A 16,337-nucleotide genomic window follows, 5' to 3' on the forward strand; every position below is an offset into this window, starting at 1 on the left:
CTGCTGAATTTCAGTAAGCTCTCAGAACATACTGAACTTAAGGAATGCAATACCCTTTGGGTACATCACACCACACCATACTAAAAATAGTTGCACTTTTAAAAACACATTGCAAATGGGAATTCTGGGTCTTTTTAAAAGTATAAAAGCAAATAAGCAGTTTCCCTGGTAAACATCCTATTTGTTCCTGAGTTATTCTGCTAATTTTTTTGTGTCTTTGATGTCTGCTTTCTAAATCTTTACTTGATTATTCTTTGGTTCTCTTCTTTATGAAAAGAGTAAGTTTACCAACAAAATGGAAGCACTGATGGAAAAGTGCTGCTAAACAAAGTAAAATACAAACATTTTGTCCTTCAGTCCACACACAGAGTTATCTTATAAAATGGATTCATGGATTCAACCACAGTTGGCATATAAACCTATATGATGTAGAAATGCTGAAGTTAAGTGAAGACGTCAGATCTATTTTATCAGTTGCTCACCCAATCACTGTGCCCATCACAGAATAGTGGGGGTTGAAAGGGACCTCTGGAGATCACCTGGTCCAACTCCTCTGCTGGAGTAGGTTTACCTACAGCAGGTTGCACAGGATCACATCCAGGAGAGTTCTGAGTATCTCCAAAGAAGGAGATTCTGCAACCTCTCTGGGCAGCCTGTTCCAGTGTTCTGTCACCCTCAAAGTGAAGAAGTTCCTCCTTGTGTTCAAATGGAACTTCCTGTGTTCCAGTTTGTGCCCATTGCTCCTTGTCCTGTTGCTGGGCACCACTGAAAAGAGTCTGGCCCCATCCTCCTGACAGCCACTCTGTAGATATTTATAAGCATTGATAAGATCCTCTCTCAGGTCTTTCCTCCGAGAGATACTCCAGTACCCTAATGATCTTTACAGCCCTCCAATGGACTCTCTCCAGTACATCCTTGTCTCTTAAGCTGGGGAGCCCAAAACCGGACACAATATTCCGGACGAGGCCTCACTAGGGCAAGAGGGCAGTGGAGAACCTACCCTGACCCACCAGTCACGCTTTACACTCCTCTTAATACACTCCAGGATACCACTGGCCTTCTTGGCCGCAAGGGCGTATTGCTGAGACTCATGGTTAACTTGTTTCCAGCAGGCCAACTCCTAGCCTGTACTGGTCCATGGGGTTATTCCTCCCCAGGTGCAGGACTCTATACTTGCCCTTGTTGAACCTCATTAGGATCCTCTCTGTCCAACTCTCCAGCTTGTCCAGGTCTTGGTGAATGGCAGCACAGTCTTCTAGCATGTCAGGCACTCACCCCAGTTTTGTACCATCAGCAATTTGTTGAGGGTACACTGTCCCTTCATCCAGGTCATTGATGAGTATGTTGAACAGGACTGCAGTGAGTACCAGCCCCTGCGGAACACCATTAGCTACAGGCCTCCAGCTAGACTCTGCAGCACTGATTACAACCCTCTGAGCTCTGTCATTCAGCCAGTTTGCAACCCACCTCACTGCCAACTTATCTAACACTTATCACGCTTCCTAAGCTTCCCTAAGAGGATGTTATGGGAGATAGTATCAAAAGCCTTGCTGAAGTCAAGGTAGACAACATCTACTGCTCTCCCGTCATCTATCCATAGCCTTCTATGACAGTATGACTAGCTGGGTATCAGACTAGTCAAGCATGATTTCCCCTTAGTGAATTCACGTTGACTACTTCCAATAACCTTCTTTTCCTCCACATGCTTAGAGATGACATCTAGAATGAGCTGTTCTGTCACCTTTCCAGCAATGGAGGTAAGGCTGACTGGTAGTTTCCTGGGTTCTTTCTTACCCTTTTTGAAGATTGGGGTGACAGTGGCTTTCTTCCAGTCCTTGTGTACCTCTCCTGTTCTCCATGCCCTTTCAAAGATGATGGAGAGGGGCTTAGGAATAAAATGAGCCAGCTCCTTCACCACTCAGGGTGCCTCCCATCAGGGTCCAAGGATTTGTGGGTGCCCAGTTTGCCTAAATTATCTCTAACCCAATCCTCTTTGACCAAGAGAGAGTCCTCCTTCCTCCAGACTTTGTCATGCCTCCAAAGCCTGGGATCCTTGCAGGTTGGTCTTAGCAGTAAAGAGTGATGCAAAGAAGGCATTCAGTAACTCTGCCTTCTCAGTAGCCTCGGTCACCAGGGCACCACTTTATTCAGCATCAGGCCCACCTTTTCCCTGCTCTTCCCTTTGATAGCAATGTTTTTGAAGAAGCTCTTGTTTGCTTTGATATCCCTTGCCATACTTAATGCCAGCTGGGCTTTAGCCTTCCCCATTGCATCCCTGCATACTCTGACAATGGTCCTGTATCCCTCCCAAGCAGCCAGTCCATTTTTCCACATGTAAAATTTGTTTTCATCCATTATCTGTTCTCAGTCCAGTTTCTCCAATCCAAAGTAGTAACAAGCTAATTTTTGCTATCACCTCAAGCACTATCATCTTCAAATTACTCTGCTCCTATACGTTACATGTAATTATAGCTGTTAAAATTTCTTTGAAACAAAGTTAACTATGGCTAAAATAAATTTTAAAAGTAATGGCAATCACACTTCCTTCCACATAACATTAAAAACTAAGGAGGCAGATCTTCAACATTTTTAGAAATTAAGCACTTCAAAGAAATTTTAACTTTGGGGAAATGGTGATGGTGATGTTCAGTACTTCTGGAAAAATAAAAACAGATCTGGAAACTTGTTTTAGCACCCAGAGTTAGCAAAAAGAATGCAGTTTAATGTCTAGCAAATCTATTCTGCAATTTGATAAAGGATAACTCCTCTTGGTTCTATTTTTTTTTTAACCCAAGACTGTACAAAACATTCCACTTCCAAAGTTAACTGAGCATGAATCAGGCTGTTAAATGCGCATTCATCTTTGCAGCCAAATTTATACTCAGTTTTCACAATTCTTCTACAAATATAACTCCCAAATACTGCCAGAGATAAAACAAGTCAAGACTTCTGCTACAGTGTTTTTTTAGTTCTGACTATCAGCATATGGGGGGAAAGAAAAGTGTTGCTTTATTGCAAAACACAGCATATAAATCTTTACCTGCAGCTCGGTAAAGTATTTTAGGTTCAAAGAATATGCATGGATTTTTGTCCTCTATGCATGACAGAAGCAGTCCTTTGGCCTGAAGAGGACTCCTTGGAATAACAACCTGTAAAAATATTTTTAAATAGTTTATTTAAACTGCAATTCTGCTAGAAACTTCATCAATTAATATTAAAAACCAAGCAATTTTTTGCTTTAAATAAACCTATGTACAGATTGAGCATTCTTACAAAGTGAATTAATCTCAGTGTTGCATTACTAACACTCCAAATATTAAATTCTATTCTGTTCACTGAGGAGGCTTGAATAGTTCCTCTCTACACCATGATTTAAATACTAATGGACTTCCCATCAAAAAGGTAGAACTAACATCTTAACAAGATTTTGAGCTAGAAGGAACAGAAGAAAGTCAGCCAGATTAAAAAAAAACAAAACACATTTAACTTAGTAAAATTAATATAGATACAGCAAAAAAAATTCACCTGAGTGATCCTCAGTTGCTTGGGTATGGATTTAGAGCAGGCTGGGAAGGTATTCACACCTACTCCAATAAGTTTTGAAAAGTAAAAAAGAGAATAGCTATTTAAAGTCTACTTGCTTTGCTTATGGTGGATGCCTGAAATTTGTTCATTTTGGAAATGAACAAATACCAAGATACCAGAAACTATTATCAAACAAAGATAAAACTAAGCAAGCCCTCCAGATGTACTCTGGATATGTTGAAGGAAAAAGCATGATTTGCCAACAGAAGAGTTAATCTCGGATGATCTAAGAGAATTATGAAAATATAATTACCAAATTATCACAGTTTAAATGAAAATAGAACAGAGAGCTCAATTCCCTCAAATCAGGAGGACCAGCTAATTTACATCCCGGGGATCTCAAAGAGCTGGCACATGCAGCGTGAAGTCTACCAGCAAGCATTTTTATAGCTGTGAAGTCAGAAGTGACCCCCTCAGACGGAAAACATCAGTTGTAGCAATTGTTTAAAAAAAAAAAATCCTTATAACTACAGAAATGTTAGTAGTGCCTCCAGGAGTTTCCAAGGCTTCAAAATATTTTTTTCTGGAGAGTGAGCATATTTAATTATATAGAAGTAATAAAAAAAGAGTCAAAACACAACCTAAATCTGCTATCACTCAAATATAACTTGATAAGTGATTTTTCTAAACAAGAGAAAAGGAGCCTATTAATATTTCACCAAAGCATTTGATTACAGATACATGGAAAATTACCCAACTGATGGATGTTACTAGCACAGATCCTCAGGGATCATTTGTAGGACAGTATTTACCATATTAATTTCCGATGTTAAGTCAAAACATAGACAAAACTGTTCAAAATCCCAGTCACTACCACTACAGTGGATGATACCAAAAAGGCCTAGTTCACATTGAGGACATGATTGACAAAAGCAAAAGCAAACTGAACAAAATGTTCTGAAGAGTCACTCATTTAAAGGACTACATTTTTGTTATAAATATAGAACTCAGCAGTAAAAATTCAAATCTGAATTTATTATCTGCTCAAAGGATGACTAGGACACTATGCAATACAGCTCTAAAAAAGCATAATAATATAGCCAAGGAAGAGTTATTGCTATTGCAAAAATTACTGCTGGAAACTCAGCTGGAATACCTCATGACTACATCAATCCTCTAGAAAGAAAATGAATGAAATAGGGGCCAACAGAGCTTCAGAAACTGTTAACAGCTCTTTGAGAGTTTGATTTGTTTAGTCTAACAAAACAAAGAGTAAAGGGAAAACAATTGTTCTCTTAGTATATGAAAGGGAAGATGAAGGACAGATAAGTTAAATACACAAGTCAGCCAGGAGCAAATTTAGGCTGGAAATGAAAATAAAGTTCTAGCCATGATGGCAAATATTCTGGAGCAGTCTTACAATGGAACGGAGAAAGTCAATACCATCATTTTGGGAGACAACTGAATCCATTAAGACATACATCTACCCTACAAGAGTAGACAAAAGATACAACCATCCAGCACTGCCCTCATCACCCCAACAATTACAGTCCTTCCCCTGGGCAAAGTTGTACAAACTCACTTTTGCTTGGGAAATCCAAATCTCATCTTTCACTCAGGATTTTTAGTCTGTGTTTTTCTTAAGTCAGGATGCTCACACAAAGTTTAATAAGATGGCAGTTTTGAATACCGATCTCCCCAAAGCCCAATCCTGCCCTTCCCAGCTTGTAATACACAGCTTTTCCTCCTGTAATTTGTAGAAAATAAGCATATATATATATATGGGACTTCTGCAAATGCATCTGAACTACAAATTCGTTTGCTTTTCTGGATTTATACATTAAAGGCTGGGTTTGGTTTCATTCAAAAAAAAAAAAAAGACCTGCAACCTTGAAGATAAAGCCTTTAATATTATCAACTGCATTAGTGAACGGTTTTGCAAAAAATAAAGGAACAACATAGTCTTCACAAAGATACAAAATTCAGAAGATACAGTCTAAAATACTTCTCTTTGCATCAAAAACTAGTATATTGTTCCATCAAATCCACAAAATTTAATGTGCCTTTTAACAGAAATGACAACTGTTAGTGGTAGCAACCTATTTTAGTACTTTACACAAGGAGAAGTGAAGGAAAGGGAAAAACCAACAGGAAGAAAGATCAGAGATAAGTGATTAGATAAAATTCTGACTTAATAACTTATTCAGAAGACTAAGCACAGTAGTTCTAGGTTGATATGAAATAGAAAGAGGTTTAATAGTGCTCAGAGTGGAGCACTATAGCTCAGCACTCAGTTCAGTTGACAAAGCTTTGAAATTGATCAACAAGATCAGCACAAATTAGCTAAACTTGCTATTTTGTGCCTTCATATGATAACAAATTACTCTAGTTTTTAACTAGCTCAGGAAACCATTTGATTCAATTACCTAGCAAAAGACTTTGTAGACTTTTGTCCACGTCAGGAAATATTTTCAAATTCAGAATAAGATCATAAATAACACCCAAAGACAAAAATGCGTTCTGTTTCTCAAATATCAAAAAATAAAATGTGAGTAATACAAGTTTTTTTTATTTAAGAGAAACAAGTAGGAGAAGTAGCTATGGCCTCCTTGCAAATGAGTAATATCTGAAGTTTTAGAACACCAAAATCTAATATAGATAATAGTTTAAACAACAGATAAACAATGAACAAATAGCATACAAATAATGGTTTTGCTCAAGTCTTCCACATTAATCAAGCTGTGAGTCATTGCTCAATGGACTGGATGCCTGTTAACCCAGAAGTACAAGTCCATAGACAATAATTCACTCAGGAAAGAAACAGAGAGCTGGCAAACAGTGCTCTCTTAGATTTTGATACAACTAGATCCCGCCCCTCCCTCTTCTCCAGGGAAGTCATCCATCTAAGTACTAGGAATCTTACTTCAAAGGATGCCACCACCTCATGCAGAAAGCATGCCTAAAGTTATCATTTAGAGAGCCACACAACAGCTGAGGCTGGCAGGGACTGCAGGAGGTCATCTAATCCAGATGTCTGTCTGCTCAGGCAAAGCCACCTAGAGTCAGTTGTCCAGGACCATGTATAGACAACTCCTAAATACCTCCAAGGATGGAGACTCCACAACCTCGCTGGGCAATCTGTGCCAAGTGCTTCCTTGTGTTCAGACAGAGCCTCTTATGTTTCAGTTTTGTCCACTGCCTGTCACTGACATTCATACAAATAAATTAGATAATGCACTTCAGATGCACAAAGAAAAACTAAAAAAAGGAGAGTGCTATTTATTAATGTTAGTTTTATGTGCTATATTGGATGCAGATGTATAATGCATGCTTTCAGTGCAAAAAACACACAAATACAAAATACTATGTCTACTAATGATTGCTTCAATAATAGTTAAAAATTCTTGATTTACACAATTTATGTTTTATAACTTGAATACTTCTAAAAGAGTTTTCAATTAACATATTCAGATATTTTGTTGTGGATTGACTTCCATTCTTCTTGCCATGCCTACACCCAGAGCCTAATGAACCTGTTAGTTAGGTTCATTAAAAAACAAAAACCCCAAAATTAATCTTCAGAAAATAAGAATTACCATACCTTTATTCCTGGACAGTGAGCAAAAAAAGCTTCTGGACTTTGAGAGTGATACAGTGCACCGTGACCCACACAGCCCCAGGGGGCTCTGATGGTGAGGTTTCCACAATTAAACAGATCTCCAGAGCGGTAACGATATTTTGCGGCTTCATTAACAATCTGAAGATTTATATAAAAAAATAACATTCAATCCAACACCTTTAGTTATGCATCATTAAGCCTCTACAACACATGAGATGGAACTACATCATCTACACCATACATGGAATTCCGAGGACAAAGTTAGAAGCAAAGGAATCCTGCAAGTCAGTGGAAAGGCAAACTTTTTCCAAGGCAAATGAAGGAATAATTCAGTGTATTCAAGCTAAATCCCTAGACCTCAGGAGGAGCCACATAACCCAGTGGTTTCCCCACAGCCCACAACTGGGCTGTCAGTCAGCCCAGTTCAAATCTCTGGTTTGTCCTGTGGACACCTGGCCAGCTGCAGCAGCACAGGTAAGTCAGAGATTGTGTTGGAAGACACGGCTGAGGAACTTAAGACTGCTGAAGTCACAGCCACAAAACCAGAGACATTTGCTTCAAACCACATATTGAGTTTCCATTATTTAATAAGTCTCCAGATTCGCCTTGGTACCTCCCTGTTTACTTAAAGCATGTATAAATATTACTAATACAGCTGTGGATATATTTGCAAAAATCACATATTAAAAACAAGTATTTACACTAACAGAAGAGCAATTTGAGTAGTCGTAAGATTTCTTTTTACTCCTTTCAAACTTACCAGTACTAACCTGATCAAATGCTGGAAAAATGTAATCTGCAAACTGAATTTCTGCAATGGCTGTACCACCTGCAACAGCAACTCCAATAGCAAAACCAACTATTCCTTGTTCGCACAAAGGGGTGTTGAAAACTCTATCTTTACCTATTAAAAAAAACAAAAAACAAAAAAATCACCATAATTTCTTTTACACACCAGCTTTAAGTGGAAAGCATAGCCCCAGAAACATTCAAGTTATAAACAAGTTACCTGCAATTAAGCATATGGCTCGTTAGATGGGCTTTTTTAGGTGTAGAAATAATAAACGTCCATTACAGGTAAAGATACTTTCACTTACATTTGTAACAGCTCAGAGGAAGACAATGAGAAACAAAATGAAAGATAAGAACGGTGTCTGTAACTTACAATGTTCTTTACACTTCAAGAAAAATAATTTGTTTTGCCCTATAGACAGATAGGCAAGCATACCCCTCACACTTGTATGGGAGAAGCAAAGGATACTTACAAGCATTTAATAAAAGCTTACAATACGAAAAGTATTGTTACTTCAATTGTCAGTTTTCTGGCAATCGGCACTAACTGTGCATACTCAAAGGCAGATGGATCTACGGGAGCATCTGTATGATATTATACTGTCTCTTGCCCATAAGCAGTGCCCACTCTTACCAGTCATCTTTTGTAAGGTAAAGCTGTGCTTTACTGAAGAATTTGGATTGTCTCCAAGGCAAGTGAAAAAAGCTGTTCGTGCCATTGGAGGCCTGAGACTGGAAATCAAATATTTTAAGTTTTGTATCTTCCCCATGGGAGTGCAAAAGGTCATTTTAGCCCTGACACATTTCTGTGCCACACTTCATTTCAGATTCCAAATACGCATCAGTCTAATAGATGGCTGAAGACAAAATTGTTCAGTTTATGACATTAAAAACAAGGAAGGGAGGGAGACGAATGAAATACCACTACAATATCCTCTGTAAGACATATTTACAATATTTGCCAGCAGTACTGTACTTCCTCAGCAGATGAAGAGGAGAAATTAGTTATGCTATGAGATTTCCCCTGTAGAACATTGGGAAATATACAGTAGGTTTCTACAGAGACCATCATGCATCAATATGCCAAGACTTCAACTGGATGGAAAAATGCGAACAGGGTGCACACCAGTGACTAAGAAATAAATAAAACAATAACTAAATAACCACCAAATATATAACTAAAAAAAGGCTAAATTAAACAATATTTAGGAAAGTTGTGCTATGAAGAGTCCCAATTCCAACAGCTGCAAGTTAAAGTAGAGAAAGGGAAGCTAACAAAAGATTTTAGAAAGCAGTAAGAGGAGAACCACTGCCCACAGCTGTATTCATGATATATACATGTATTCATGATATACAGCAAGGGAGGCATGTTTTACAAATATTTCAAGTACACATCTTTCATCTTCACACATCACCCAGGACAGCATTGTCACTGCTCGCACCCTGTCTACATGCTTTACCTGGTGTTTTGAGCTTCAGACTTCAATGATTACTTTGGTCTGGCTTGTGGGGTTTTTTTGTTTGGGGTTTTGATTGTTTTGAGGGATTTTTATTTATATAGCAGTAATTAGGTTTGGGCTCTCCCTCTGCCTTCCTCTCTTCCTTCCACCAGGAACATAACTAAGTCACTTTTCATTTAAGGCAAGTAAAAAAAAAATGCTATCAAATGATACCGCAATGTTGGTGTTGTCATTGAGGCTACACGAGCCAGTGCAAGTCCAAAGGGCTACCACAATTGCAAGACACTCCACAATTCTGCATGAAAAAACAGAAAGTATTTTCAAGCACTTTAAAAATTTTTGAAGGGAAGCACCATTTTCTCAAATTAGCCATCCCAAACTTTATGACTTCTACTTATAAATCAGTGTTTGAAACAAAAATCCCTGAGACTTAGCAGTACTTTCAAGATACATGCACACTGGGCTGCTTCTTGTTTAAAAATTAATTTCCAAAAAACTTCTTAAATTCTTACGAATCAAACATCCTGCTATTGCCACAGGAGATAAAAACATAGCCACAGCTAGCTTGGTTATTAAAACAATTCCAGATTAACAAAATTATTGCATAGCTTATGAAAGAAAGTGGGGTTTTGTTGTCTGGATGTCAAACACACCCAATATTACCCCAATCAACTTAGAGTACCTTGCAGATCAGAGAGTATTTTACAAGTAGAAAAACCTGCTAGCTCTCATTTCCAAGAGAAAGGAAAAAGCAAGCTGATCTCAGTAATTTCCAGATGTGGGTCGTCTGCACTTTGTTTCATATCATCTGGAAGAAAAATAATAATCTCTGCAGGAACTGTGCTCAAAAATTGTTCAGACTGAAAAGGGCACAGGAACTGAGAAAGGCAACAACTTCATAGTGCTGCTATTTACTCTTGCTGGGCATTTATTTCACCAGCGTGCTGCAGTAACACTACTAGTCTGCATATTTCCATTCTTTCTTCACTAATACTACCAACGCGTCTGACAATGCCACTACATAAAAACAGCCCTGGCCTTGAAAGATTTCTCATTCCACGTAACAGAAAGACAGAAACAGTGTGCGGAAACCCAGAACTGGAGAGGATATTTATTGAAGAGGTAACTTGGTTTTATTGTCCTTCAGTAATTAAGTTATACTCATTTCTGACAGACATCAGTTGTGTCTTGTCTTTACTGCCAAGAATTAACAAAAAACAGTTCAAAAAGCTTCATGCAGGAATCATCTCTTCCCTTAAGAGCTGACAAAAGGGGAAAATTTCTGTCACATCAGGACCATGCTTCTCCCATGCAGAATAACAAACTTTGGCTTTCAGGGCTTTTTAGTTCAATTTCTACAGAGTAAACTCAGCAGCAAACTAATCCATGGGATGGAGAAGGAAAATAATGCCACTGAAAGATGGAAGAACAAGATTATTTTTGAACTTATAAAACTCTACGTAGCCTACTAATGTGTGAGCAGAAAGAAGAAAAAAATCATACTAAGCTTACCCAACCTTGTTCTTTATTAACAGATTTTCCAGAGTACACTGAAATAGCGAAACCAATCACTGGTTTCATGAGTAATTTTATATCATCGCACAAAAACTGAAACGTATTTAACCAATCCTATAAGACAAGCTTTTAACTAATATTTGATAAAAACTTTGAAATTAATCCTTTAATATCAGTGTGGGATAGATGAATCAATAAAAAAAGCATGTTAGATCCACGACACTAGTATGCCCCTCTGTGATTCCAAATATAAAATACACCCTAAAAAAACTGCTGAAATACTACTCAGATATTAGAGGCAACATGCTGCTACCAATGAAGTATGATAAAATATGTGAAGTGTGAATCAGTAAAAGCAAATGTGAAATACAATATGACAGCTATAACATGATCACCTTGAGGCATCTAATTAGGACTTTCAGAACTAAAGGCATAATCCTGAAATACTACGGCTTAAAATAGTTAAGAGCCAGGTAATTGTCACTGAATGAGATTCACTGCTCAGGAATGGTTTTGATTGTACATTTAAAACAATAATACTGATCCCTTAAAAGCAAAACCTAATGCACTTTACTATTCATTAGATGGGAAAACAAGCCTTGGACTGAGTTTCAAGGAGTGGGTTTTCTTTATAAAATCTAGCCCTTTAAGACCGAAGTATATACACATCATTAGGATAAAACAAATTTATTAATTTCCCTTAACATAAAAAAAAAAATTGTACAGCATGGCTTTAATCTCCAATTTTTATTGATACAATATGGAAATCATTACTAAAACTAACCAAAATATTTAAACATTGAACATTTAAATCCATTAAGACTATGTATTTTTATCTAATTTATTTCACTTTTTTTCCCAAAATGTGAAGAGGAAGTCAATTTTTACAGCCATTCACATCATCCTTTGCAAACCAGCTGAGTCAGATTTCTACTGAAATCTGACTGAAGCAGACAAATAACCCAGAGATACATTGTCATTCCATACTTCCTTTCCGTACCAACAAAGAAACATTTCCTATAATGTACTCTTTATTACTTGCGTCAACCACGCAGCTCAAAACAAGCTAACACAAAGTCCATGGGATGACTCGTCATTCCAGGTGAAAGCAGTACCTCTACAGATGATCTGAAACTGGGTGCGTCAGCCTCTGAAGACAGACGTCATGCTGGTGTCCATTTCAATTAACCTGCCCAGCTTTATAAACATCCCTAGTTTCAGCCATCTCAACAGGTTGGTGCCCTTTTCCAAGCAGTGAGGAAAGCTGTACGGCAAACAGGGCTATGTGTAAAAAAGCATGACACTTATCTCTCCATCCAAGTAACTCAGGGAGAAAACTAGTTGCATGTTAAACAAGTGAACAAATACACTAGAAATGTGCCTAATAAAATAAATATGAAAAGATTAAAAATAAAGAAAAAAACAGTATTTTCTTAAAAGTAATTTTCAAACAATTACCTCATCCTACCCTGATCTATTTTCACTTAGATAAAAAAATACTGATCTTCGCGATTTTCAGAACAAAGAGTTAAGTACCCCACAAACATTCAAATTGCCACTGACCCTCTAAGAGCCAACAACTTTGAGACGGTCTTACAGTCATCTTCTCATTCTCCAAGAATAAAAAGTTTCATAGCAACCTAACAGTACATGTTTACATGCATATGTAGTCAATTATTGTACATTTGGCCTGATTCATCTTGATTTGTTCCAAGCTGTCAGGAAAAACTTATTTCAGATTTCAGTATCTCCAATGAAACATGTTCCAGTCTTAATTTGACTTCAGAAATGAGATATTCAAACAATATCAAAACTCCTACAATGTTAACACACAACCCAAGGCTCTTAGTAATTTCACATCAGCTCTGTAAGAGCCTATGCTGGATGATTTGAGTGGTTTAAGAAGGACTGCTAGCGATTTGGTCAAAGCAGCATGCTTTGGTTTGGTTTTTTTAAGACACTTCTACAGCACTTGTGTTAAAAAGGCATCGTGGTATTAACAATATACCTGGACACCAATTTATTTGCCCCCATGATCTCATTAACTTCCATAAAAACACCACTAAAAGTCCAACAGAAGATTCCAACAAGCTAAATATAACTTGTCCTCAACTGCCACAATCATGGATGCACGTGGGGAAACAGAGGACTGGAAAGAAAAGGAAGTCCCAGCAGATGACTAGCTTCTTTGTTACTCTCTGGGGACTTCACGTAGAAAATTCAAATAGAAATGACTGATTTCAAGTCAGTCCTGCCTTTAAAGACCTGTTCTAATCTTGGAGTATCCAAGTTTTTTCACAGATGCATCTATTTAAGTCTACTAATTCTATTTTTTTAACATAATTTAACACAATCTGTCCAGCATTCAGACTTTTTTGGGCCCACGATTCCTTTAAAGCCCTGTTTTACAATTGGTGACCATTCCTCTCACACTACGTGAGAGGGCAGGCATCACAGCAAGCAGTTTGGTAAATTCATACCTGACTCTTTTAGAAGTCCCTGTTGAATATGAAACAGTTCAGTAATTTCTTATTAAAATTAATCGATTTGTTCTACCGTCTATCCTTCCTAGTCACAGTTCTTCAGTTTTAAAACAGGGGGTGCCACGGTCACTGTTTGTCTGTAGTGAATACCAGTAAACACATTGACTTTCCAGCTGAATATGCAAGTTTCAAATATATTTGTCCAAAGAAGGGCTTTAGTTTCACAGAGATAGTTTACCTCTCAGTCTTGAATCCTTGCACACTAACATGCCATGCCATTTAAAAAGCTGCTTTCTCCTGAGCTGCCCATATTAAAATAGATGATTTCACCTACCTAACAGCTGAAAAGTAATTTTATGAAATGAAAATTATTTCATATGCAAGTAGCTTATAACTTCTTACGATTAATTTTACCTGCTGTGTGTAGAATAACACAATTTACAGAAGTGAGCTTTACTACTCTCCTATTCCTCCCCAATTCTGTAACCTACAAGAGTTGCACAGACTGAGCCAATAACATTTGTGTGTGCCCAGATATTCACAGCAGGATGCAGGGACCGGCCATACCTCTGACATAACTCAGCCAACTACACAGCCAAGCAACAAGGTCTCGGTCCACCATTTAAGTCAAAGTAAAGTCTCAAGTCAAATGCAGTAAGCTGGGTTTGTCATAGGAGAAATATATAAACAAAAAACAAAAGAAAAAAAATCACTGTATAGAGACAGCCTATACTGTCAAAAGAAGTTCAACATTTAGTTACCTTGAAAAAAAAATTTACTCAAATTTTTATTAATTAGCAACTAATTCCATGGCAGGTTGTCATCACTTTTTCCTTAAATATTCCAAAAAGACACGTTATGGCAATAAGATACATGAATTAGTAAAAAAAAAAAAAGGTACTTCAGAAATCTGAGCGACCGAGAACAGGGTCTGAACAGAGATTTGCATGCACTAAACTAAATCAGCTGTTTCTGCTGCTGCAAAATCCACTACCACACTCTAGTCTGCAATGAAGGACATGACTTCTTATTCTAGACAGAAGTTTTATAAAGGTCAAATGACAGGTAAGTCTTTCTTACTCAGTTTCACTTGTTTACAGGAGTCTTAAGCTCCAGTTGAAAAAAAAATTTAAAAAAACCACTTGCACAAAAAAATGTACCCTTCTGAAGGACCAATCACCACAGTATTGCTCAAAGAAATGGACATCTGTTCTGATACGTAACTGGTAAAAACAGGAATTCCTCACAACTTTGGTTATGTCAGTAGAATAAATGACAATATTTCTGAAGAGTATTTCAAGTAAACTGGAAATCAAAAACAGCTGAAAGGTAAGTTTTCCTTTTAAGTCCTCCCCAGTTATTAATTCAAAGGCATTCATACATTTGAACAGACATGAATATTTGAACTATTAGCTCAAAGGGTTTTCAACACATCATTCTCTTATTCAAGACTGCATTTTTCTTTCCTGTCATTTGTGACAAGCTAACAATTCACCAAAAGCTAAGGAACAAAGCAGGAACATTAAAATATATTATCTAATTATCTCCCTTTCTAAGGGAAGAAGTGGAACAGGGGGATGAGATGAGGTTAATGCATAGCTTCAAGTGCTGGTAAACTTGCATGTCATTTAACCCTTCCATGAAGAAAAAGCAGACAGACAGCAGTATAAGGATGGGGAAAATCAGGTTCTTTTCAGGCACACAGTGATAGGTGGAAGAATGACCAAAAAGGGGACACTGATTATACAAGAGGAAAAAGCCCTCATTGGGGCTTTTTTTTTTTTTTGACGGTAATCAAATGCTAGAACAAGTTGCCCAGAGAGACTGTTCAAGCTCCTTCCTTGGACATATGCAAAACTCATCTAGACAAGGCCACAAAGTACCTAAACTGGCTCTGTGTGGAGTACTGGTTTGGACCAGATGACCTTCAGGCCTTTGCCTTCCAACCTCTTCTATGCTATGATTCATTAGCAGCCCCAAGCAGGGTTACATATTGACTGCCCTAACTTTTTATGTCCTGCTGATGAAGTATTCAGTGATGGTGATAAAATAGTACTTATTCAGCTCCACACTGTTAGAAAAATATACATTAAGCAGCTCACATCAAAGTGGCAGATTTGCTCACCAGAATTTCTTTTTACTGATGACTATGTAGGTAGCCTACTCCACACTGAATTGCTTCTGATCATCTGGCTCATACATCCAGTTCTATAATCCCAAAGAAAAAAGCATGATGTCTAACGGCACTAAAGCATTCAAGAGTTCCTCCAACTATAATTAATAACGTTTCTTTTTCAACCACAAAAAACTTTGCTGTGTGAGAAGCACACTTGCAGAAAAGCATAAGTGACTATAAAGCTAGATGTGAGAAGCTATACCAGATGACAGAAAGCTCACTTGGAAAAAATACACTCTAGAATTAACATCTACAAACACTTAGATGTGGGTATAACCAAGGGATAACATATCAGCTTTAAAGGAGCTTAGGTCAGTTCCATGCATTTTCAGACTATCATCTGCAACATTATGTGAAAAGATCCACCAGGAATATACACAACGGTTCCCAAAGCTAAGTACTAACATCAATAAAAACACTGCTGTAGTAGGGTGGGTACCGTATGTGGATGAAAAACAGAGGAACAAGCAAAACTGTGTCAAATACAAGGCACTGTCTCATGCTCCTCTGTATCAGTAGTGTAGAAATACTATATAGCAAATCTGAAAGCATGCTGGATCTAAAATAAATTGCAAAGCAACTATTCTCAACACAACAGCAAGGACATAATGCTGCTAAAGAAGTATTCAGGAACAAAGTCCTGAACAACCAGTAATCTGCAGTGACAAAAATCGTCTAATAAATCTTGCTTGTAACCATGCCTGATCCTTGATGATGTAAAGCATGTTGCATTGAGTTTGCACAGCAAGGTTTTGGTAGCGAAGGAG

At 37.6% G+C, this 16,337-nt stretch overlaps 1 protein-coding gene across 1 annotated transcript in view; it reads right to left on the bottom strand.

The window, feature by feature from the left end:
• The window catches only part of BCKDHB (branched chain keto acid dehydrogenase E1, beta polypeptide), a gene marked incomplete at its 3' end in the record, with an annotated part of 41,914 nt that overhangs the window by 8,834 nt on the left and 16,743 nt on the right, over positions 1-16,337 (bottom strand). Inside the window, exons 3-5 of the mRNA XM_010140148.1 lie at positions 7,915-8,048; positions 7,127-7,282; positions 3,041-3,149 (exon numbers count right to left, since the gene is read on the bottom strand). Of these exons, the coding sequence (XP_010138450.1) occupies positions 3,041-3,149; positions 7,127-7,282; positions 7,915-8,048 (399 nt within the window). The remainder of the gene's footprint in view (positions 1-3,040; positions 3,150-7,126; positions 7,283-7,914; positions 8,049-16,337) is intronic.

The sequence above is a fragment of the Buceros rhinoceros genome, unplaced genomic scaffold (assembly GCF_000710305.1).
Source record: "Buceros rhinoceros silvestris isolate BGI_N320 unplaced genomic scaffold, ASM71030v1 scaffold8237, whole genome shotgun sequence".
Taxonomy (NCBI): Eukaryota; Metazoa; Chordata; class Aves; order Bucerotiformes; family Bucerotidae; genus Buceros; species Buceros rhinoceros.